General features: G+C 40.3%; 2 protein-coding genes across 4 annotated transcripts; one reads left to right on the forward strand and one right to left on the reverse strand.

The window, feature by feature from the left end:
• Positions 1 to 967: 967 nt before the first annotated feature.
• Positions 968 to 11,054, reverse strand: LOC135985773 (tRNA selenocysteine 1-associated protein 1-like). 3 transcript variants are annotated; one of them, XM_065629377.1, is made up of 9 exons: positions 10,959 to 11,054; positions 9,860 to 10,041; positions 8,371 to 8,451; positions 7,045 to 7,181; positions 6,303 to 6,434; positions 5,285 to 5,404; positions 2,767 to 2,965; positions 2,126 to 2,171; positions 968 to 1,355 (listed from the first exon to the last, which is right to left on the reverse strand). In XM_065629377.1, the coding sequence occupies exons 3-9, from the start codon at positions 8,380 to 8,382 to the stop codon at positions 1,219 to 1,221; spliced, it is 783 nt and encodes a 260-aa protein (XP_065485449.1). In that variant the 5' UTR covers positions 8,383 to 8,451; positions 9,860 to 10,041; positions 10,959 to 11,054; the 3' UTR covers positions 968 to 1,218. The 3 variants fall into 3 exon arrangements, with proteins under 3 accessions (XP_065485449.1, XP_065485448.1, XP_065485447.1); XM_065629376.1 differs by lacking the exons at positions 9,860 to 10,041; positions 10,959 to 11,054 and adding an exon at positions 7,279 to 7,355 and having other exon boundaries at positions 2,126 to 2,168; positions 8,371 to 8,454; XM_065629375.1 differs by lacking the exons at positions 9,860 to 10,041; positions 10,959 to 11,054 and adding an exon at positions 7,279 to 7,355 and having other exon boundaries at positions 8,371 to 8,454.
• Positions 11,055 to 11,233: 179 nt separating this feature from the next.
• Positions 11,234 to 20,248, forward strand: PAK1IP1 (PAK1 interacting protein 1). Its single transcript, XM_065629374.1, has 10 exons — positions 11,234 to 11,316; positions 12,066 to 12,228; positions 13,828 to 13,948; positions 14,044 to 14,118; positions 15,086 to 15,138; positions 15,605 to 15,750; positions 15,841 to 15,938; positions 17,326 to 17,425; positions 19,041 to 19,167; positions 19,803 to 20,248. The coding sequence occupies exons 1-10, from the start codon at positions 11,254 to 11,256 to the stop codon at positions 19,955 to 19,957; spliced, it is 1,101 nt and encodes a 366-aa protein (XP_065485446.1). The 5' UTR covers positions 11,234 to 11,253; the 3' UTR covers positions 19,958 to 20,248.
• Positions 20,249 to 22,763: the final 2,515 nt, after the last annotated feature.

Raw genomic sequence — 22,763 nt, forward strand, 5'->3', positions numbered from 1 at the left:
TGGCAGTACCAGTGTTGACTAGCTTTAGTAGCTTCCACAGCTATTAGCTATGACAATTTCTGCTACCTTTGTTCTTGGAAGAGGAGTATTCTGTTTCCAGCCTAACTTATTTTACCATTATGTACATTAAGCAGTAAATACTTTTGCATATGCATGGGCCTAAGTAGTCTGAGTAGAAAATACTTTATACTTCCAGATGAGAACAGTTTAGAGGAAGCCACTCAGAAGTTGCTTGCTTGAAGCAGAACTTTCCTCATTGCTCCCTCCCCTAATGTCCTTGAATACCAAAAACTGTCATCCTACTAAAATTACAACTTTTATCACTATAAAACACCTGAGCATGAAGACTGAACAAATTACAGAGATGTCTAGCAGAGGGTGCAACTTAATTGAGGAGCTGTTATTAGGATAGTTTTTTATTCCCAATGGGTTATTTTTTCTTCCTTTAAATCAAACTTATTTTGCCCCAAGAATTTTTAGGTTTAAGAACATGTGTTATACCAGTTTCTTTGCTGTAAAGTGTCCATTCAGAAGACTAACAATAAGAAGTGCAGGAATAAAATTTTTAGTAGGGATCATCCTTAGTCTTTGGAATGTTTGCAGCTATAGCAGCTGAATGTTTGTCCTTCTGTATGTTTAAAATAGCGTATTGATAAAGGAATTCTAACTGACCTAGCAGATCAACAGTAGTACAGTTAGCAGCAGCAGACTGCAGGATAAAAAATGAGCCCAAGTGTTCTCATTGCAAACCCTAAAGTGTCTCCCAAATAACACACTTGCTTAGATCATGTGTGTAAGAGCTTGTAAAAGTTTGCCTAGGCAACCTGGAAATACATGAGTCAGTTTTCACCAGTGTCCCAATGCCCATACCAAAACCAGGTGAAATATGCCTACTGCCTCCAGCTAAATTCCACAAGCCAGAAGAGAATGTGCTTAACATACATAAGTAAAATCCCTTGCTGGCAGGTTTGCAGAAACAAAATTTTATTTACACAGTCAAGTCTATCTTTAGACCCCATTGAACTCTTTACATTTCTAGAATATTTACATGATTTCAAGATGCTCCAATTGATGGACAAAAAAAAATTACAGAAACTGTCAAAAGCATAGCAAAAAAAACCCAGCCTATCATTGTGCTTTAAAACTTATGATCTAGAGTAATGTAGAAGAAATGTAATTTTAGCACCTTGGTCATAACGGTCATGCTATATAAGACACTTAAATAGCAGGGGGGATGTCAGAAGTGACCGTATCCAGAGGTTGCCAGTGACAATTCATGAGGGAATCATAGAGTTCTTCACTTGTCTCAATAAATTGTCTGTTCATTTCATCAATATCCAAGTAAAGCTGTGGATCTGAAAATAAAAGCCTGGTAAGTACAAGTGTCAGATCTTCAGAGACATGCACACAAAAACCTCAAGTAAATGTCTAAATGTGTTTTAGCTACATTAAATAGATTTAACAGTAAATGTAGTAAGATGCTTATCCAGCTAGAATTTTAACAAACCTGACAAGTCCAGCTTCTTTTGGAATTTGTGAACTAGAATGCTACTGGCATTTCAAGATAAAGAATAGATTTAATGATAACTAACAATTAAACTCCCCAAAAAACATTTAATTCATTTATACAGAATGTGTTAGGCAGGATAAAGTTTCTCAACACTAACACAAGATGTCTCTATACACAGAACTGTCTGCAAACCTTCTAGGCCAAACAATTAAGTTTTGTACCTATCTTTAAGGGCAAATTGCATCCTTTTAGGACCTGCAACATAAGCTTTTAGCTCAGGTTTGAAAAACAAAGCTTTTGGCTATTAAGAAGTTTAACATAGTCTACGCTTAGCAGAATTAACACAAAAATATGACATTCTCTATTAGACCACTTCAGAAGGGGAATGAAGGCAAAGTTGTAAGAAACCTACTGTGAAGTGTTGCTGACAGTGTCCCATTCTACCTGACATGTTGTACACTATCAGCTTTAAAATCCTACATCATCTCAGCTATAACCCATGGAGGACCCCACTACATCAGCTGAATAAGACATTCTTCATCCAATAGCCATTGGCTTGCATTGTCAAAGGGCACAAGTCTAGCTAAATTCAAGTTGCAGGGATAGAATCATTACCTTCAGTTATTAGGTCATCGTTGATTTCAGTCATAGCTGAAGTCTCCTTAAAAAAAAAAAAAGGAGAAAAGAAAATCTCTTAAGTTTAATCATAATCCATTTTGGAAAGCATCACAAACCCAAAATAATTCTGTACTCCCAAACCATTCCCTCCTCCCACAACTACAAGAATAGGCAGGGGGGGTGTGTTGTTTGAGTAGAATTGTGGCTTTGTTTGTTTGGTTTTTTTGGTGTTTTTGTTTGTTTTAAAATAAAACCATAGTATAGTTCAGGTTGGAAGCAACTTCTGGAAGTTGTAACTGATAAATTGGCTGATCTAAGATAAGACCACCTTACAATAATTCTTTAATTTGCTTTAAGCAAATTATCTCAGAACAAAAGGAAGAGAGGAAGCCTACACCATTATGCTGTCAACTTATTTGGCATACATGAACAAATAATGGTGTACAGATCTAATTTTACAGACACGTTACTTAAGCACTTAAAGATACCTCTGAATGAAGCTTGCTATTCCAACCTCCACACTAAGCAGAAAACGTTAGTTCAGTTTCAGGAGTACTTCTTGCTCTGACTGACACAACTTGTACAACTTGTGATTTTTTTTTTTTTCCTCCTTCAAAACAAGTGTATAGTATTGTTACCTCAAAAACAGCTGGAGTCATAACAGCATCTCCTAAAGAACACTCTCCAACAGCTTGCATGCTGTCATAGGGAGTATAGGAGCTGTAGTTGTAATCAGCATAAGGATCATAATTCCACTGTGAGGAATAGTAGTTCTGATAATCTTGGTAATAATCATTATAGTTGTACGACGGGTACCGCTGGAATTCTGCTTTCAGTCTGAAACATGAGAAGTTATATACTGTTAGAGTTTGAGAGCAATAAACTGCAAACCCAGTTCTGAAGTTATACAATTTTCCAGTTTACACAAAGTTTAAAAGGAACCTTTTCTGAATAGTTGCCTAAGCAACAGTAAGTCACACTGTAAGATCTCATGTTTATACAGAAGCAAATGCTCTCACCTTTGCCAATACCAAGAGTGATTATTTTCATGGATTAACTCAAGCCATGATGCTTATCTGTATTCAAGTATTTTTAGTATCTATATAAGCAAGCTGCTGAAAAACTTCAGTAAGACCAGAGACATACATCAAGCACAGCTGCTTTAAAGATGCATTCCGTCTTAATTAGCCCTTCTATCTTTTGTTTGGTTAATACTAAATCTTATTATTTCTAGAGACAAGGATATGAAGTCAGATTATCCATTTCAGAAGAATCATAGAAGGGTCTGGGTTGGAAGGGACCTTAAAGATCACCTAGTTGCAACCCCCCTGCCATGGGCAGGGACACCTTACACTAGACCAGGTTGCTCAAAGCCCTGTCCAACCTGGCCTTGAACACTTCCAGGAGGGGGGCATCCACAGCTTATCTGGGCAACCTCTTTCAGTACCTCACCACTCTCAGAAACATCTGACACTGCCTGCCAGTTTGCCATGTCTACCTCCACCTGCTAAATTCTTAGTCCATAAACAGTTGCCAAAGTACAGCTGTCAGGTGAAGTCAGCACTGCCATTATCCAGCATGAAGCCAATGCAGCAGGAAATGACAAAATTCATTGGTTCTTAAAATCAATGGGCCTGCTGATTAGTTTTCACTACTCTCTCCTGAGCAGGTTCTCTCAGGGAAAACGTCACACTATTGACAAGAATCAGTGCCCAAGTGCTGTCTGTACTACAACCAAGGTCCAAAAGCACAGGTACACTACAAGAAATGCATTCAGATAACCAGCTGCACATTCCAAAAAATCCTCTATGCTTAGAGATTTCTTCACTACGAACAGGTATACCTCCTGCGTTCACAGAGTCCAATTTCTCTGCATCTCCACTTCATTCAAGTCATATCTAGGCTTTTTGTCAAGAACACAGAGTGAAGGAGCTCAGAAATAGAGTTGCCTATATAAATGACTTAATGACAAACTACTCTGATGGCTGGATATTTTGATGCTAAGAGAATACAGTACCCAGCCATTCAGAAACGAGATAAGATTACTGATGTGTACTTTAATACCTACATTTGTTTCATTACTGCAAAGCTACACATACATTCTAATAAATACTCTCTTGTCTTGCTAGTGTAGTAAACAAATGACATGATGTCTCAAAGTCTTCTGCTTCCAGCTTCTTTTCTACATACATCTCCGTAGGAAAGAAAAATCTGAAAACACTGCTGACACTCTTCTGGATAGCAGAAGTGAAGAAACCTGTTTCTTTGTGACCTCCTCTTGCTTTCAAAATAATGTAGTCAGAGCAATTCTGGACAGTGCTCTCTTGGGTAAGAGCATTTCCATTCTAAAGCAAAGAGGCAACATTTGCAGAATTATCCAGGGCAAAGAGGAAAAAAACACTGTTATTTTTACTATTTAACAGAACACATAAGCTAACCTCATGAATATACTGAACCTGTTTTACATTAAAAGTTCAATTTTGTCTGTATCTTTGATCAAAGTTTATCAAATTTGGTATCAATTCTCTAACTGTTCAAAGGCTTGAATTGCCCTAAATAACTGAGATAACTGAGCTGGCAGAGTGAAAAACCCTCAAAACTAATCAACTTCAATTCCATTGCTACCCCAATCACTTGAAAAAGCAAAGAATAGTATTCTAAACAAACTGTTTGAGTAACATTTCCTTTGGCTTCTTCCCTCTATATTCTGTATTTTTTCATTTAAGACTGTTTCTTCCTCTGCCAGCCTACTGTAAAACTAGCTACCTGCTAGCTTGCCTAAACTAGAGAGAAAAGTCTAGAACAGCACCCTAGCCTACAAAACCACTTGTTGTGCCCTTCTACCTTCTTTAGGCCCAAACCTGGAAAATATATTTATTAATGCATTCAGCTTCATTACTATAAGAATTAAGGCTGGCTACAACAGCAGCTAAAGTCAAGTTACACAATCTGGCTAGACTTAGAGGTGAATTCCCCCAGCAATCCTGAGAGGTTGATTAATCCAGGGAGTCAAAAGATAATGCTTCTGTATTTTTGGTTTTGTAGACTGCATCATGGGTACAGCCGTTGCATCGGGGGCCACATACTTTACAAAGGCAGAGCTACAAGAATCTGATTATTTAGTATTACTGTATCAATGCATAACTCAATTGTTACCTTTTAGAAATTCCTATGCTCAGCCGGATTCGTTTTCCCCCCAGACCTGGTGCATTCTGGCAGTCTTGCAGTGCCCTCATCTGATCACCTTGCTCACCAAATCTGACATAGGCATAACCTCTACAATTTTCAGAAGGGAAAAAACAAATTCTAGTATGCATAACAGTTACGAAGCTAATTAATTCAATTCCAGTCTTCTACAAAAAGAGAACACAGTAGCTACTATAGCTTCCATTACCTAAGCAACCTCTCTGACACGTTCACATGCACAGAAGATGCTTTCAAATGAAAAACGTGAGCCAGAAGCAAAACGTTTGTTCTTTGACGGCATTAAGATGCAATTTGCTGAGAGTGACCAAATACATTTTAATTACGTTTTAATTACTATCTGTGTTATCAGATTCCATATTTCTGCACTTACAGCAGTTAATTTATCAGTTAGCATTAACCCACTCCTACCACTGTACAGCACTAACATTCTTTTTATATGTTTTCTCTTAAGTTTCTTGAATCTGTCTATTACATTCAGCATCATCTCAAAAGCAAACTCACTCACTCTTGCTTGACTCACTGCCTGGCCAGTCTAACTTCTGCTAGGCTTTATTTACTAATATTAATAGATTCAGTCTCCCAACCCCCTACAATTTACCGGGCCTTACACTTTTCTCCCACACATAAAAAGGGAATTATTTTGCCTGCAGTACTGCACATGACTAAGTGGACTCACTGCTGTATGTAAACACAGCTGCACAGATTTCAGTGCATGGCTCTCCTTTCTCCCACCATCTAATTCATTTAATGCAGATAAGCATGTCGAAATTGAAGCTTATCACTTTAACTGCTTAAACTAGGAAGTTTTAAAACACAAGGACCTGTGCTGTTAAAAAAAAAAGCTAGACACTGATCTGTCTCATCCTGCCTTTAAAGAAGATGCAGAAAACAGTTTCAACACAAGTTCTTATATATTACTTATAAAAGCAAATATACTGACAGCATTACACATTTTCACAGACATTACCTAGAATATCCCAGCAGGTCTGTTGCTATCTTGCAATCAAGACATGAGGGGTACCTCTTTAGGAAATAGTCAAAGAGCTGGAAGTCATCCACTTCAGGAGTAAGCTCTCCAACAAATATTGAATAATCCGGTCTTTAAGAAGATAAGAGAACAACTGTCAAGGTTGAGACTAAAGTAGCTGACTGAAGCATTAAAATACCTAACATATAAGTAGGTAGTTATCACTGGACAAATAAGGAGACAGAATGTGAAAATAGTATTAACTGAAAAACTCTGCTGAGTAATGTCGAGAAGTGCAATGCCATCACTCCAGTTCTCAGTTTCTCTGGGTCCATTCTACTGCTTTTGCGTTAAGGGCATTTCAAAGACCCATTTTATTTAAAAAAAAAAAATCATAAAAAATTTTTAGAAGTTGGTTTTAAAAAGAAATATTTATTGCCTGAACAGGGTGAGGGAGGGGAAGGCAGGTTGAAGGAGACATAAAAATACCAAGAAAAAACTATTAACTCAAGTTACAGCCATGATTCAAAAGAACTAAGACTATTATGCCACCGCTTCAGTGATTATGGGAGAGACAAACTATAAAGAAACCTTCACTATTCTATTGGCAATAGATTTCCATAAGCAATACTTAAGTGTACAGCACATTTGGTGTGCTATTTCAGGATTTTAAAAGTAAGTGATGGCATTCACTGGTCACTATCAATTCAAACAGATAAAGGGGTCAGAGCTTTTTCTTTACCTGATTGACAAATTAGTACTACTAGGGACAAACTCTATTCTTGCTGGTTTTACTTTGTTCTTTTTCTTCCGTTTCTTCTGCGGTGTTCTCCACCAGCTGTAAGCCTGAAGACATTCTCTTTTTTTCGCCATCAAGTCCTGTTGGGAGAAAAAAAAATCACCTTTATAATATTTAGCCTCATTTACATTCCTCCCTCCCACTCCCCATCACCACAGGTGATTTCCCCATATTCACCTTGCCCTTGAAAGAAGCCTGGGGTCCCATTTCTCCCTCCGCCTCCCATGAGGGAAAGCAGCCTCTGGGGAAAACGCCTGGCAAAAATAACAGAGCCAAAGGATTGTATGAACAGCCATATTCCCCTGACTTGTCAAGCTGGCTAAAGGATTGACAGCTTCCTCTTGGAACCAGGGAAAAAGGAGACAGCCCTTTGATGTTCGCCAATCCTAAACGTTATTTAGCTTCAGGACTGGACTGTGTTCCGCTTGAGCTCCAGGACTCAAAAAACCCTGCAGCAGCATCGTCCGAATGATGAAGAGGCAGCGAAGTCACCACTCTTGCCTAGAAGGGATCTCAGCTGTCCCTATCTCCCCTCACCTAGGTAGGAATCCTTCTCCTATGCGAGATGCCTCTCCTCTACCCAGCTGTGAATCACTCCCCTAGGCCAGGAACAACAACAGGAGGCCAGTTGATGGAACACGAGGAGAAAGCAGACCAGGAACAGGCACTAGCTTGGCTGAGAGAAAACTCAAACCCAGATGCAAGGCCAGGAAGCAAGAGGCAAAAGAAGTGCCTCTTGGAGGAAAAAAAAAAAAAACCCACCACACACACCACCAAAGCCAAAAAAACAAGCCCCACAGTTTAAAAAGGAAGTGGGGCAACTATACAAAAGAGGAGGGAAACAACAGCTGTGTTAACACAGGTTGCCTCCCTCACTTAAGATTCTGAAGAACAAGGATCTCCAAAAATAAGAATGGTGTTTCGCAGCATTTTTTACTTACGCGGGCTTTAACGTTCTTCCTCTAGAACACCTCTACATATATCTTATATAGAGAGTGTTATGTGCAAGGTCCTTCAGAAGAACTCATGCTCAAATAATCCAAACTGCAAAGCTTAATGTTATGCCCCGAACCTGCTTCAGTTGATGTGATTAAGTGTCCAGAGGGCAGCCACCAATTACCGCGTTATCAGAAGAAATCATAGGACTACAAGAACACCCAACTCAGAGCAAGCTAGCTATTTCAGCTTTACATTTACTAGGAATTCTGAGTATGGTTCTGGAAGCCATTTAGGCACTGCAAGCCTGAATTTCTGACCAAATGATCTTACCGGGCTTGCCATGGTTCAAACTGTCTTCACCCTTTCTCGAAGAATATGGTTGCACAGGTTCAGTTTATTGCAGTCCTTCCGCTGAAAGAGATGTCAGAGAGGAACAAAAAGATACAGAATCTTAAACTTGAGAAGAATTACTTTCAAATATGTTTATTCCACTTTACATCTTTAATGTTAGTAATTCAGAACTTAGAAATTTAAGTTCTGATTTGTCATTGCTAAAGCAGCAGAAATAAGGATATATGGTCAATGGGATGATTAGAAGTCATCTTCACTTTCTTAAATTGTAATAATTCAAAGTTTTTCCACTGTTCAAAGCACAAGAAAATTACAGAGAGCTTTTAAGTCACCTATACCTTATCCTTATTTCTGAAAGGCCTACATTTAACATAGTAATTCAGAAGATCCATGTTCTAAAACAGTTAAAAACAAAGCAACAGAGGTTTCAGTGTTTTGTACAACCCCTTAAGTTTTTTTTTCCCCTTTTAGCCAAATTAAAAGTTGATTTACTTGTACCACAAACGATACAGATGAAACAGGTGTTGCTTCCTATGTGCTAAACAAGAGACATACAAGGTGGAAGACGGCACGGTACAGCTAAATGTGATCATTCTCTGCACGTTTTCTTAGGTATGTCTTCTCTTTTGCTTCTTCCATATACATGTTTCATTCACTATCAGTGAGTTAGCAACAATTAACAACCTTTTATTGCTATCAGTAAACCAGTGAAAGACTTCCCTGAAGAGGTATGTACCTTTTTCTTGACTCTAATATCCTTTAAGTTCCCCCCCGTCATCAAACAAATGTAACTCAGCGCAAAACAACTTCATTTGCAAAGTATTTTACATCTACTTCTACATACACTGATTTTTTTTCCACATCCCGTGTTGCTCCTTCTATGCAGATACTTGATTGCTTAACCTTTGTTTCCATGCAAAAATGTATATATATATATTTAACATACTGGCTGGTCAAATCCCTACTCACATAATACAATGAATACAGAGTGTTTGTAATGCCTTAAAGGCTTGTCCACACATGGTGACAGTTCAGAGCACAGCTTCTGAAAATGTATTTGGCTAACCTGACACAGGATGGCCATATACCACAATGACAGCACCCATGCATGGTGTTATTCAGGAAAACCATGCACTTCACCTCTACACCCATCCAAAGCCATAAAAATAATCCAGTACAAACAAACCCTTAAATACAGGTATATACTAGCAAAGTTAGCATATGCCCTCTTACTAAACCTAACTGTGCTCATTATAAAAAATTATAAGCAGCAAGTTCATCCCGTTAGTCATTATTAATAAAAACATCCAGTGATGTACCTCTAATTCAAGCATTACTTTTATTAGAATCAACCATAAGCTCCTCCATGCTCTGAAATACTAATTCTTGAACTTACAGCTGCATAACGTGGTTTTTGTTGTTTTGGTTTTTGTTGTGTTTTTTGTTGTTTTTTTTTTTTTAAACTTACCTGTCTTCTTGCAGATTTAACAGAGGATGGTGTGCACTACAAAGCGGTTTTATTCCAAAAGACTAGCAGAAGGCAAGTGATGCAATTGTTTCTCAATCGCAGTTATCACAGACTCTTACGCAAAATTACGTTTTCGTACTCTTTCCCCGTCTGATCTTGACTGTTGCCTCTTGATGTTTTCACTATAAAACAACAATTTTAAAAGCAGTTAAAACAGCATGTATTAACATCATACTTCCTATATCTGCCTTAACTCTAGCTACAGTCACAGCTAGTTTATTATTTAAGCAGTGGGGCAGCTTCAACCTCCAGAATTCAAGCAACTCCTTAACTGGATTACATACGCATTTTACTAGCCCATTTATTCCACCTTTTAATGTTTGTGTTGGCAAAGACGGATGAAGCTCTTCACGAATAAAACCACCTGCGCGAACACCGCTCACCCAAGCATGGAGGCCAAGCCGCCCCTCTCCTGCATTAATTTCGCTCACATGAGGCGCTGGGGGGGTGGGGGGGGGAAAAAAAAATCTCACAGATCGCCTCAGGCCGGCGCGGTGACCCCCAGCCGAGCCGCCCAACAAGCCCAGGCCCGAGCCTCGCCACCGTGTAGTGACGCATTTTTTATAAGCCACACGGCACGACGGGAAGAGGCCACGGCGCCCGGCAAGGCAGTGCGCCCCGCCCGGCCGCGGCCTCCGCAGCGGCCACACTGGCGCCTGGACCGCGCTTCCCGTTTATTGTGCTACGAGATAAGGAGGGAAAGAGAAGAAATAATAATAATAATAATTTTTAAAAGCCCGTGAGGCCCTGAAAGCGGCCGCAGCGCTCCCCCGGCAGCGCCCGGGGTGGGGGAGGGGCTGGTTCGCCGGGCGCTCCGGCCTAACGGCCGCCGGGCCTCCCCGCCCTGCAGGCCCGCGGCCCAGCCGCCCGTGAGGCGGCAGCTCTGAGGCCCCGGGGGAAGGGAGGAGGCCGCCCCCCGCTCCATCCCCTCCCGTTGCGTACTAGATGGGTTCGCGCCCCCTCCCCCGACGCCGGCCCCCCCACCCCGGCCTCGATCACGGCGCTCCCCCCTCGCCCCCGCCCCGATCCCAGCACTAACGCCGCTCATCCTTCGCGTCGCCATCAGCAGCAGCGCGAGCCGCTCCTTCCGCCCCGCGAGGACCTCCCGCGCGGGCTGCCCCGCGCAGAGCCTGACCCGCCAAGCCCGCGCCCTCGCCGCTCCCCCCGGCACTTCCTCCTCCCCAGCGGCTAGCGGAGGCCGCAGCCTCTCTCCGCGGCGAGCGCTGCCGGCCGCCAGCCGCGAACCCAGCCCGGCGCGGCGTGCTCCGCCGCGGGCGCAGGCAGCGCGGAAGACGGACCCGCAGCGGAGGGCGGCAGGGCCCCGAGAGCGGCGCATGGAGCTGGTGGCGGGCTGCTACGAGCAGGTCCTCTTCGGGTTCGCCGCGCGGCCCAGCGAGGTGAGGGCAGGAGAGACGGGGCACGCGCCCCAACGGCCGCCCGCCAACCCCCGCCCCGAGGGAGAGAAAGGCCGCGCCGGAGCGCACCGCGCTACTCACCGGCTCCTCGCTCCGGAGTGGAGGGGCCGGGCGCCCCGAGTGGGCTTTTAAAGCGCCGCGGGGGGCGGGGCGGGCTCCCGCAGCCGCAAGGCTCGGCCCCTCGCTGGTGGCGTGGGGTGTGGGAGCGGCCCGCGGACACCCCGCTGCCTGGCCCGGGAAACGCGAAGGGCCCCCCGGAGATGGGGATCCTTGGAGCTGCGGGGGGCTGTGCTGCGGGCTCGCTCCTCTCAGCCTGTCAGCGCAGAGCTGAGGAGAGGCGGCTGCGCAGAGGAGTGATGCCACATAGTTTCGGGGGGGGGCCGCTGCCAGGTGGAAGGCGTGTCTCCAGCCTGCAATGGTGGGAGAAGGGGGAGTCTGCCTCCGTTGTCCACGAGATTTATCTCTCTGCAGATACTTTTCCTCACACAGCTTCAACTAAGCCCAACACCGATTACAGGAAGCAGTTTGCACACTTAAGTCGTTCGTACTTATCTCCTAACACCACATTAACCCAATAAGATCCCATTACACTTATAGCTAACTATAATTCTTTTGCATTTTACTCATATACATTTTCGGGGTTTGCTTTAAAAAAAAATACAGGATGGTGAAATAGAAGCTCATTACGGGAAGCTTCAGAAAGACCTGTTTATTTTGTATTTCATTTACAGTCCTGGACGGTTGTCCCTGATTTTACACATCATGCCCACTCTGCCTCATTGTCAGCAGTGGCAGTGAATAACAGATATGTGGTCACTGGGAGCAGAGATGAGACAATCCAAATCTATGACATGAAAAAGAAGATAGAACATGGGGCACTGCTGCAGCACAATGGTAAGGGAGCTTTTCTTAATAAAAAGCATTAATGATAGGAACATAGCTGAAAAACTGGCCCTTGCCAGAAGAAGGAAATTGATTTTTTTTAAATTAAGTCTTTAATAATGATGGTGTTGCAGCCATGATGGTCTGACGATAGAAGCAAGGTAAGATTTTGAGCATAAAAATCCAAAAATCATTTTCGGTATTAGCACACAAATATAACTGCTTCTTCCAATTATTTTGAGTTTTAACTGTTTAAGAAGTTAAGGCTGACAAATGGCTTGTGAGCCATTTTTGTTCTACCAGGACAGTTTATCTTCACGGTGTCTGCTCCCAACAGCCATATTTCCCAGTGTCCTTGTCCTGTCACAGATGTACGTGAACCACGCAAAAGATAATTGACATAGGAGCATTCTGTATCACTCATAGAAGCTCTGTGTCACCTGCACCACAGTGGTTGAGTACTGCTGTTTGAGAGAACTAACAAGTTGGAGCTCAGACGTGTATGGCCGCAGCAGGGCTGATAGAGAGCATCAGTGGTTGAATATAACAAGAAAATTTGGGGGGGTTGTGAAGAAATACTTAGGAAATTATTCAGATTTCATAGAACCATAGAATGTCCTGAGTTGGAAGGGACCCACAAGGGTCATCGAGCCCAACTCCTGTCCCTGCACAGGACAACCCCACAGTTCACACCATGTGTCTGAGGGCGTTGTCCAGTCTCTTCTTGAACACTGTCAGGCTTGGGGCCGTGACACCTCCCTGGGGAGCCTGTTCCAGTGCTCCACCACCCTCTGGGGGAAGAACCTTTTCCTAATGTCCAGCCTAAATCTCCCCTGGCACATCTTCCTGACATTCCCTCAGCTTCTGTCATTGGTCACTAAAGAGAAGAGTTTGGTGCCTGCCCCTCCTCCTCCCCTTGTGAGGAAGCTGTAGCCCCATGAGGTCTCCCCTCAGTCTCCTACAGGCTGAACAAACCAAGTGACTTCAGCTGCTCCTCATACGATTTCCTCTCCAAACCCTTCACCAACTTAATGGCTCTCCTCTGGACACTCTCCAGTAGCTTTATATTCTTTTTATCCTGTGGCGCCCAGAACTGCACACAGTGCTCCAGGTGAGGCCGCACCAGTACAGAGCAGAGAGGGACAATCGCCTCCCTTGCCCGGCTGGCAATGCTGTGCTTGATGCACCCCAGGACACGGTTGGCCCTCTTGGCTGCCACAGCACACTGTTGGCTCATGTTCAACTTGCCATCGACCAGAACCCCCAGATCCTTCTCCACAGAGCTGCTTTCCAGCATCTCATCCCAGTCTGCATGTACAGCCAGGGTTGCCATGTCCCAGGTGCAAAATCTGGCACTTGTCCTTGTTAAACTTCATGTGGTTGGTGATTGCCCAGTTCTCCAGTTTGTCCAGATCCCTCTGCAGGGCCTCTTTGCCCTCGAGAGTGTCGACAGCTCCTGCCAATTTTGTGTCATAGGGTAGATTCGCCCAAGAGTAGGGTAGTAGCTGGCATGTTTTGACACTAGAAGCTTCTCAGTTAATTCATAAGTTCTCTGTGTGATAACCATTCAGTATGTACAATATTGTTAAAAGCTCTGGTTTGGATTTCTAGGCACAATAACTTGTTTGGAGTTCTATGGTACTGCACATCTACTGAGTGGGGCTGAAGATGGACTAATTTGTATCTGGAACACAAAGAGATGGGAATGCCTGAAATCCATTAAAGCACATAAGTGAGTTTCTTAACTCTGCATATTCATACACGTTTTCATGTTTATTTTCCTTGTAAATGATGTATGTGGCTAATATGTTGGTTTGTTTTTATCAGGGGGCATGTGACATCTCTGTCGATTCATCCTTCTGGGAAATTAGCTTTGTCAGTAGGAACAGATAAAACATTAAGGTGAGTCGAAACTGATAAAGGAATGCTGAGAATCACAATTCAGTAACTCTTAGTAAATTGTTATAAGCAACAATTCCATGCAGGGACTGGACAGTGCAACACTGCTAAAACGTAGTTGGACATCAAATGTTTCAAAGATCTTTTGGTTTGTCTTTTTAAGTTCTAGGTACCAGCAATATTTTAAAGTCTTAGAATGAGAATCATTCTGGTTGGAAGAGACCCTCAAGATCATCGAGTCCAACCATAACCTGACTCTGGCACTAAACCATGTCCCTAAGAACCTCATCTAAATGCCTTTTAAACACCTCCAGGGATGGTGACTCCACCACTTCCCTGGGCAGCCTGTTCCAATGCCTGACACCACTTTCTGTGAAGAATTTTTTCCTAATATCCAATCTGAACCTTCTCTGGTGCAACTTGAGGCCATTTCCTCTTGTCCTATCACTTGCTATTTGGAAGAAGAGACCAACACCCTCCATGCTACAACCGCCTTTCAGGTAGTTGTAGACAGTGATAAGGTCTCCCTTAGCTGTTCCTAGCCTCTTGCTGCACTCTGACTTTTTGTAGTCACTTGTAGATGTGTAAATACATTTGCATTTTGGAACACAATTTGTTTAAACTTCTGAAAGCTGTCAGGTTTTGTTTAGTGTGAGAAAAGTAATTTTTGTCTGTGAGTGTGCACATGTTGCTGTATATATGTGTTTTAAATATATAAAATGCTATTTTCAAAGCACAAATTGGTATCGGGCTCTGCATTGCAATTGGTGGTTTACAAAATAAATATTCCAAATTCCTTATTGTGTGCAAGTGATATATGAAGTCATCATTTTCTCTTACATTAAGAAGGCAGTAAAATGCATAGAGATGCTTAAAAGCTTCCTTTGGATGCCTCAGGTCAGCAGATTGGACTTCAGTTTCACTGTGCTGTTTTTAAAGAGAATGCACGTTATTTGTTGTTGTCTTTCAGAACTTGGAATCTCGTAGAAGGACGATCAGCGTTTATCAAAAACCTGAAGCAAAGTGAGTTTATCAGTATAAATTCTCTGAAAAAAGTGGAATTAGAAAGTTTTATTTTTTGTGTAAAGTAGACTGAATCAACAAGTCAGTTAATTGCAAGCAACTTTCACAATGCCTTTTTTACACATATAGGCAAGCATATGTAAGCTTATGTCCTTAGTAATAATCATTTACCAAAAGGAAAACATAGTTACACTAAAGTATTTTTTTCCTTGAAATATGATGTCAGGACATTTAATTAAATGTGTTTTGTTTTGTTTATATGCTTCTGATAATCAGAAATAAACATTTAAGAGCATAGTTTTACTTGCTTATTCTAGGTTATTTGATTTTTTTCCTGCATTTTTCTCAGGTTTAGGTAGAAAACAGTGTCTAGTAGCTTCTAAAGATTCTTATTTTTAGATTCTTATGCAATATAGAGTGCAAAAGACCTGTGTACATGTGTTTACAAATGTATCAATGTTTACAGATGCCCACATAATTAAATGGTCCCCTGATGGAGAGAGGTATGTGACCGTGATAACAAATAAAGTGGATATCTACAAACTTGACACAGCTTCAATCACTGGCACTATCACAACGGAGAAGAGAATTTCTTCACTTATTTTTGTTACAGTAAGTACAAAAAAGAAAGGTGCTGGGAAATTATCTAGTTCAGAACACAAGAAATTAATCAGACTTGAATTTCTTTTTTTGCATTCCAAGGATTCTGTCCTTGCCATAGCTGGAGATGATGAAATGATAAGGTTCTACAGCTGTGACTCTCAAAAATGCCTCTGTGAATTTAAAGCTCATGAAAACAGGTATTTTGTATTTGTTTACTATTTAAATATTTATGGCAATGCTGAGTACTCAGTAAAGTTCAATGACTTGTAATGTTCAGCATATTTTACTACTGGTTTTGTTTTAGTACAGAAAGTAAATTTACTTATGTGCTAAGTTCCAAATTTGGGACAGACTTGTTTGCTTTTAGTGTGAGGACAAGTACTGTGCTGTCCATCCACGTTACAAAAACAACAGGGTATAGAATTAGAAATATTATCATTCTAAATTTACGATCTAAGTACAATAAAAAATATTTAAGTCTCAGTGTAAGATCGAAACATCATATCTAAATAGATGTCTTAAATATAAGATCTCGATATACTGGCATGGATTTATGTTAACCTTTTTTTTTCAGGTAGAAGGTCTTATTTCTCTCTTTCCTTCCCAAAACTTTGTTATATCAGAACTGTAGTGGGATCTGTAGTGCTTCTCAGGCAGGAGATAGATGAAAATGGCTGTACAGGATTCCAAGTGGTCCACTACAAAACTGGACTGTACTGGACGGGAAAATTTGGTAGTAAGACATCTGGTGATGTTTTCTTGTCTTATCTTGATCAGTCCGTGTAACGGTTGCCCTCTTTGCAGTTTGGATTCTGAACTACCCAGCAGGCTCATCCCTGTTGCAAGGCCTGAAATAGGGCGCCCACCTCTGGCTGAGGTGGAATTGCTCAGAGGCTAGTAATGTCTCTAGAACCATAGGATGGTCACCCCTGGTATATCAAAGCTTTGAAGTGGAAAGATGGCAGCTAAGGAAAGCAAAACAGAAAAGGTTCTGCTAAATTACTTGGGTTTATATAGAATGCATGTATATGTTTTTATTTATATATGTGCATGTGTGTAAAAATAAACACACACAGGTGCACACTTCTGTGTGTATGGCCTATGTGTTTCTGAAATTTGGTACCAATGTTTTTGTGCAAGACCATCTAAAGAATGTTTAGCCAATCTTTACAGATTCTGAGTCTTTAGAATGCTTAAATAAAACAAACCAGTTGTACTCAGTCCAGACAACAGGAGGGTAATCACATATTCTCTGTTCTCGTCAAATACCAAATATTTGTCCAAATACTGATTTTAGTTCATCAAAACACAAAAGCATTAGCTAAAATGTCATCGATGTGGTTAAAGTATTGAAAGTATTAAAGCGTTCAGAGCTGAATCCTAACAAGCCCAGCAATGGCAAGTGTTCCGACTGTAAGTGACAGCACTCAAAACAGATTACTGTTCCAAGTTCCTGCCTGTCATTTGTGGGTGTTCTGTTCAAACTGATTTTTAGACTGTTGCCTATTCATCTTCAATTTCTGTCAGCTTATCGTTCTGAACTGCCATGCTATAATGTAACAAAGTATTGCATTTTCTTCACAGAATAAAAGATATCTATAGTTTTGAAAGAGAAGGACAACATGTTATTGTTACTGCATCCAGTGATGGTTACATTAAAATGTGGAATCTGGATCTTAATAAGGTTGGTCTATTAAACTGCTTGTTACATTTATGGAAAAATATTGGACAACCAAAATTGTAGATAGTTCTCTTATAAAGATTAATTTTAAATCACTGAGGAAATTTAACTTGAAATCTGGATGTCTTGATCTCCCTCCGTGTTATATTCAGTAGAGATGAGTATGTCTATGTACATATTTTTATGCACTTGTATATTTTTCTATGATTGTAATTTTCTTTTAAACAAACTATAAAATCAGACAATATTATGGAGGTCTCATCTCCTCTTTATGTGAAGTCCTGCTTCCCTGTAGACCTACCTGGCCAGACTTATGACTGTCTAATCAGTTATATATGTTCTAAGGACTGCCGTGAATTTTTGTAATGTTGATGGCTGTTGCTACTCTTTTAAGAACACAAACTGTATGTTTTCAGGGGGGTGGTGGTTCTTCATGTAGGAGGAAAAAGTTGTCCTTTTGAAAAATTCAAACACATTAATGTACTGGATACCTTTATTTCCTGTATTTTCAAACAGTTCTGAGTAGCACAGTTCTAACAAGGAATCATATCTTTAAAGTTTTCCATGTTCTTGTTTCCTCTGGGGTTTGTCTTTTGAAATCATAGTAAGATTTTTTTAATTTAATGATTAGTAATAAAAGATCTACTATATTCCACTATGAGTATCCTGAATAGTTCAGATATATATCTCTCAACATTTATTCATATTAGATATCTTGTCTGAATTTGCCCATTTTTAATTTCATCCTCCCTGATTATTTTTATACTTTTAAGTGCAGTAGTGAAAATCTCTCTTTTCCATTCACGTCAAATTTCTGTTCCCCTTGTACATAATTGACACAGTGATGAGGGAACTCTAACTTTCTCTGTAACATCGTCTTTATTTTGGCCAAATGTGTGATTTTCTTCCTGTGCAGACAAAATTTTGTAAAACTTCGTATAACTGTGTGGGCTGCTCTGTCCAGCTCTGTGAGTCAGAATATCCTAATACAAGTAATTTCTGATGCTTGATGCTGTTATGCTGCACATGTCCTTGTGACACTATCCCCCAGTATCTGTAATAGGACATTTGCTCAAGTATTCTCAGAGCTGCCTGATACCATTGCAGTTAAGCAAACTGAAACATACTCTGAAGAGATTACTTTTAATCAGCAGATTTGTCTTTGTGAGGGAAAAAAGGAATCTGATGCAATAACTTAATTAAAATTATTTTCACTGAACCAAAAAATACCTTTTACTCTGGAGAAAGTTCTGAAACCATTAACAATTTTTTTTGTGTGCATCTGTGACTCATCTAGGTACTTCTGGTGTTAAACCTACCCCCATGCCCATGTGCCTGAAAGCTACTGATCTTGCTTATCAAGATATGTTCTTAAAGCTATGGGAGTGTTTTGTAAAACCACCGAGGAATGGTATCTGGAACAGGACTGTAACATGTGACCATTAACAGCCTCTAGTTCTAAACATTGTTAGGCACCAGAAATGAAGTGGAAGGTGGGGAGTAAGATACTTTCTCACTTCAAATACTGCAACAAATTTAAACATAGGTAATGTTTAATTAATCTTTTTCTATCTTAATTAATACTTAATATTTTTCTATTTTTTTATATTATTTTCAGATAAAAGATGTGCCATCTTTACTGTGTGAAGTCAACACCAAAGCTAGGCTGACGTGTCTTGCAGTATGGCTTGACCAAGCTTCAGAAACAAAAGAAAAATCTGAGAAAGCTGAAACATCCTCTCAAGGTAATAGAGCTGTGTGTATTTTCAGTTGTTAATGTGACTGTGAAACAGAATTTACCAAGTGGGAGCTTTTTACTGTATGCATTGGAAAAAGTTTTGGTATCTTGAAGAATTTGGGATATGACACCGGCAGGTGATACAGATATCCTTACCAATCTGGTCGTGTCTCAAGCCTGCACTTATGTTGGAGGACATAAGCCTGTTCTAACTTCTATTACATCAAAGTTTTGTTTCTCTTTACTGGAATAATGCACTGAGGAAGACACTGTGAAGCTTTTGAGACAGATAAGAAATGAATAAACAGTTTGATAGAACTGCATGTCTTTTTTTCCTATAAGCAAAATGAGGTCTGAGGCCAATGCAGTTGGGCAACCTTAGGAAGTCTGGCTCAGTGTGTTGTTTTGTTTTGGGTTTGGGATTTTTTTTTGTTTTCGTGTGTCATAATCTACTTACATACTTGGTCTTCAGATATTTTCATATCACAGGCAAAACTAGCATAAATGGCACATTGCACTGTAAATAAAAAAAATCATTTATAACTCCTTTTTTAAAATGAGATACAAATAAGTTTCTGTGCCATTTTAGACTAAAAAGACTGGATATAAATATCAATGTGATTAATTTCCCGCTTTTTTCAGCAAATGAAGATGAAAAATCATCAATAGTCAGGAAAAACAAAGTTTGTCGGACTCAAAAAAGTAATAAAACAGCAAAAAGAAAAATTACTCCAGAGAAGAGCAAATCAGAAGCTCCACTGCAAAAGAAGAAAAAGAAACGGAATAGCTCAGCATGAAGGCAGCTACTTACTTTCTCTCCTGAATAAAAAGTCAATGCTGGTGTTGCTATAGTTTTTATAAGGATGTAAACCTCTGACAGGACATATACCTCCAAACTGATCTGTTGCTTAAAAGTAATGAATGTTTTTTACCCTAATAAATTGACTGATCATTCTCAGAAGTAGCAAAAGAGATGGCAACTTTTCTTAAGTGAACGAGGCAAAAATAAATTCATAATATGCAATATTTATATTTTTCTTTTTAACTGGCTCTGAAAAAGCCAGCTAAAATAATAAAAATAGCTGCATCTGTCTTTCACATTTTTGTCTCACTTAAATGCATATACTAAAAATACATACACTTTTTCATTTCAGTGTTGAAAAGTTACTGTTCATTTGACTCAAAATATGATCTGCCTTTGTCATGTATTACTTTTCCTACTGTATGAAAGAACATGTTAAAATTATTTAAAATATGATGATCACATTCCGTTCATACATTCACAAAAAATCGTACTTTACAGTTCTTGACATGGAGTTATACATAGAGTTTATAAGCAAAGTGGTTGGTTGGTTGGTTTTTTACCATGGCCATACTTCATGCATTTAACTTTTTTAAAAGTCTTTGCACCCATGGTTCAGATGATTGAAAACTTTTATTCACAATATGATACAAATTTTTAGGTGGAAGAGTCTACATCAGTAAGGTTTTACCTTCTCTCCTCCCTTCCCATATTATTTTTTGAAGTCCTTGACCTGAGCTATATTATAAAAAACAATTATCTAACATTTGAAAGTTTGTAATGCTGATAAAATGTCACAATCTGTTTTGCTCTTAAACAAAAACTTAATTCCTGACCTTCTCAGTCAGTGGGAACAGGATTTTATCCTAAGTCTTATTACAAAGACACAGTAGGAAAAACAAAGTTGAGCTGGAGAGAACATGGTCAACTAGCTGTACTATTGTGTAGCAAAAGTAAAGGTAGAGAAAATCAGAAAAAAGACTGAGCCAAGTCTGGAGACATGAATGAAATGCAGGCTGTTGTAGCGATGTAAAATAGGATATAACTGCAGCTTATCTCTGTGTAAGCTCTGACACTGAAACAAAGTGAGCATCATTGGTGCTGTTCCGAGATTGTTCATGTGGCAGTGGCAGTATTCTGGAGTCGGGTGTCCGTACTTACCTTCTGTAACTGCTTCCCTTGGTTAGATAAACGATCACAACCCCTTGTCTGAGTATTCAGTACAGTTGGTTTATATGAGCTTAGTGTAATTCAACATTAAAGGGGTTTCAACTCTACTTCAGTTTGAATTTACACAGCTTTTCACTTAATACCCCAAATATGCGTGCACACAAACATGGACAAATAATATAGGACTTAAAATGGTTCGTAGGCTTCACAGGAAAGGTACTGAATCAGATTTTTAATTGATAACAAGGCACTTGTAGTAAATATAGGACTTACATAATTCTCTTATTTAAGCTTATACTTTGTAAAGTGTTTTCACGTGTGAAGCGTTATGTCTATTTTACGGTGCTTATGTCTGTGCTTGACAAAATGGCTGCCACTACTAAAAAGTTTAATTGTTTGAATTTTTAAATACATGAGCTCATGGCCATGGACATCACAATTACAGAAGCAAGTTCTCATAAGGACCAGGAAAAATCCATTCTGCACATACTTTTAAGCATTAAAAAGCAAAAAATCCACAGAATTTTGGTTCTAAGGTTTAGACTTACAAGTAAATATTCAACAGCTGTAAAAGTCCAAACTCCCTGTGTAGTAACAAAGAATTATGCATCTTATGAGACTCAACAATTTGTGAACTGGAGACAGAGAAAAGTCCTAACAGCTTTTAAGGTGAAATACAGAAAGAGCCCTGAGAGGAGAATGTGTATTTCCTGTACCTTGAGTAAATGCTTAGCTACTAACCAGCACTTGGTAATTTTTTTTTGTTGTTTTCTTGTGCACATCTACCTTTTCAGTACATTTTCCATTCTAGTTTTCAGGGAGCTGCTTAGAACGATAGAGGGGAGGCAGCAGCGCAGAGAGAGTGGAAATGTCAGCGGTGAGAAAGCTTTTCCTGTGTCAGAGAGAGGCAGCATGCATGACACTGGTAGAGTAGATGGAGCCAGGGCTGCAAGAAACAGCAGCCTAGTGAGCGTCTCGGCTGGGCCACAGGTGAGTTCAGCAGCTTTGGCAGCGGTGGATTTCTTCCCATTCTCCTGTTTTCCTCTTGGGACACCCAATGCTGGATTACAAAACACAGCCCAGTGAAACTTGAACTTCATAGCCATTGCACAGCTTCAACATGAAAGGGAACCCCATGCAGTAGAGCTGAGATCTGTGTTGGTCGTGGCGCTTTTCAGGAAGATAGATCTCTATTTAAACCACTTAGGCCAACAAGGGAATTAAACTGCTCTCCGCTTGCTGACCATTCATAAAGATGGGAAAATTCACAATGCAGCTAGAGAAGTCTGCATGTTGCAGAAAGCACAGGCCTGTGATGTTTTGTGCCTTCTGTTACAAAGAGGAACTGAAGCCCCTCAGCTCAGGGATCCGGCTGGAGGAGTGCTGTTTCTTTCTATATGGTTAAATGTCCGTGGGAGGTAAGCCAACTGGAATAAATCATGCAGCACTATGTACGTGAAGAAAGCCAGTTCCAGCACTTGAAAAAGACAGAGTTCATCTTTGTAGACAGTTATAAATATCTCTCTACATTTTTTCCAGATTAAAAAAATGCAAAGTATTTTCTTTACAGGATGTTTACCATTTCCCACTGTCGCGTAATTTTTTCAGCAGTCTTCGTTTTCTGTTGCACT

This window comes from Caloenas nicobarica, chromosome 2 (assembly GCF_036013445.1).
Source record: "Caloenas nicobarica isolate bCalNic1 chromosome 2, bCalNic1.hap1, whole genome shotgun sequence".
NCBI classification, from domain to species: Eukaryota; Metazoa; Chordata; class Aves; order Columbiformes; family Columbidae; genus Caloenas; species Caloenas nicobarica.

Excerpts from the sequence above, each read along its gene's own strand:
- LOC135985773 (XM_065629375.1), bottom strand. The coding sequence starts at position 7,308 with ATGGGACCCCAGGCTTCTTTCAAGGGCAAG. Across the intron at positions 6,435-7,044 it reads AGTACTAATTTGTCAATCAG|ACCGGATTATTCAATATTTG; the intron begins GTAAAGAAAAAG and ends ATCTTCTTAAAG. Across the intron at positions 2,172-2,766 it reads TGACTCCAGCTGTTTTTGAG|GAGACTTCAGCTATGACTGA; the intron begins GTAACAATACTA and ends TTTTTTTTTAAG.
- PAK1IP1 (XM_065629374.1), top strand. The coding sequence starts at position 11,254 with ATGGAGCTGGTGGCGGGCTGCTACGAGCAGGTCCTCTTCGGGTTCGCC. Across the intron at positions 11,317-12,065 it reads TCGCCGCGCGGCCCAGCGAG|TCCTGGACGGTTGTCCCTGA; the intron begins GTGAGGGCAGGA and ends TTTCATTTACAG. Across the intron at positions 15,939-17,325 it reads TTTAAAGCTCATGAAAACAG|AATAAAAGATATCTATAGTT; the intron begins GTATTTTGTATT and ends TTTTCTTCACAG.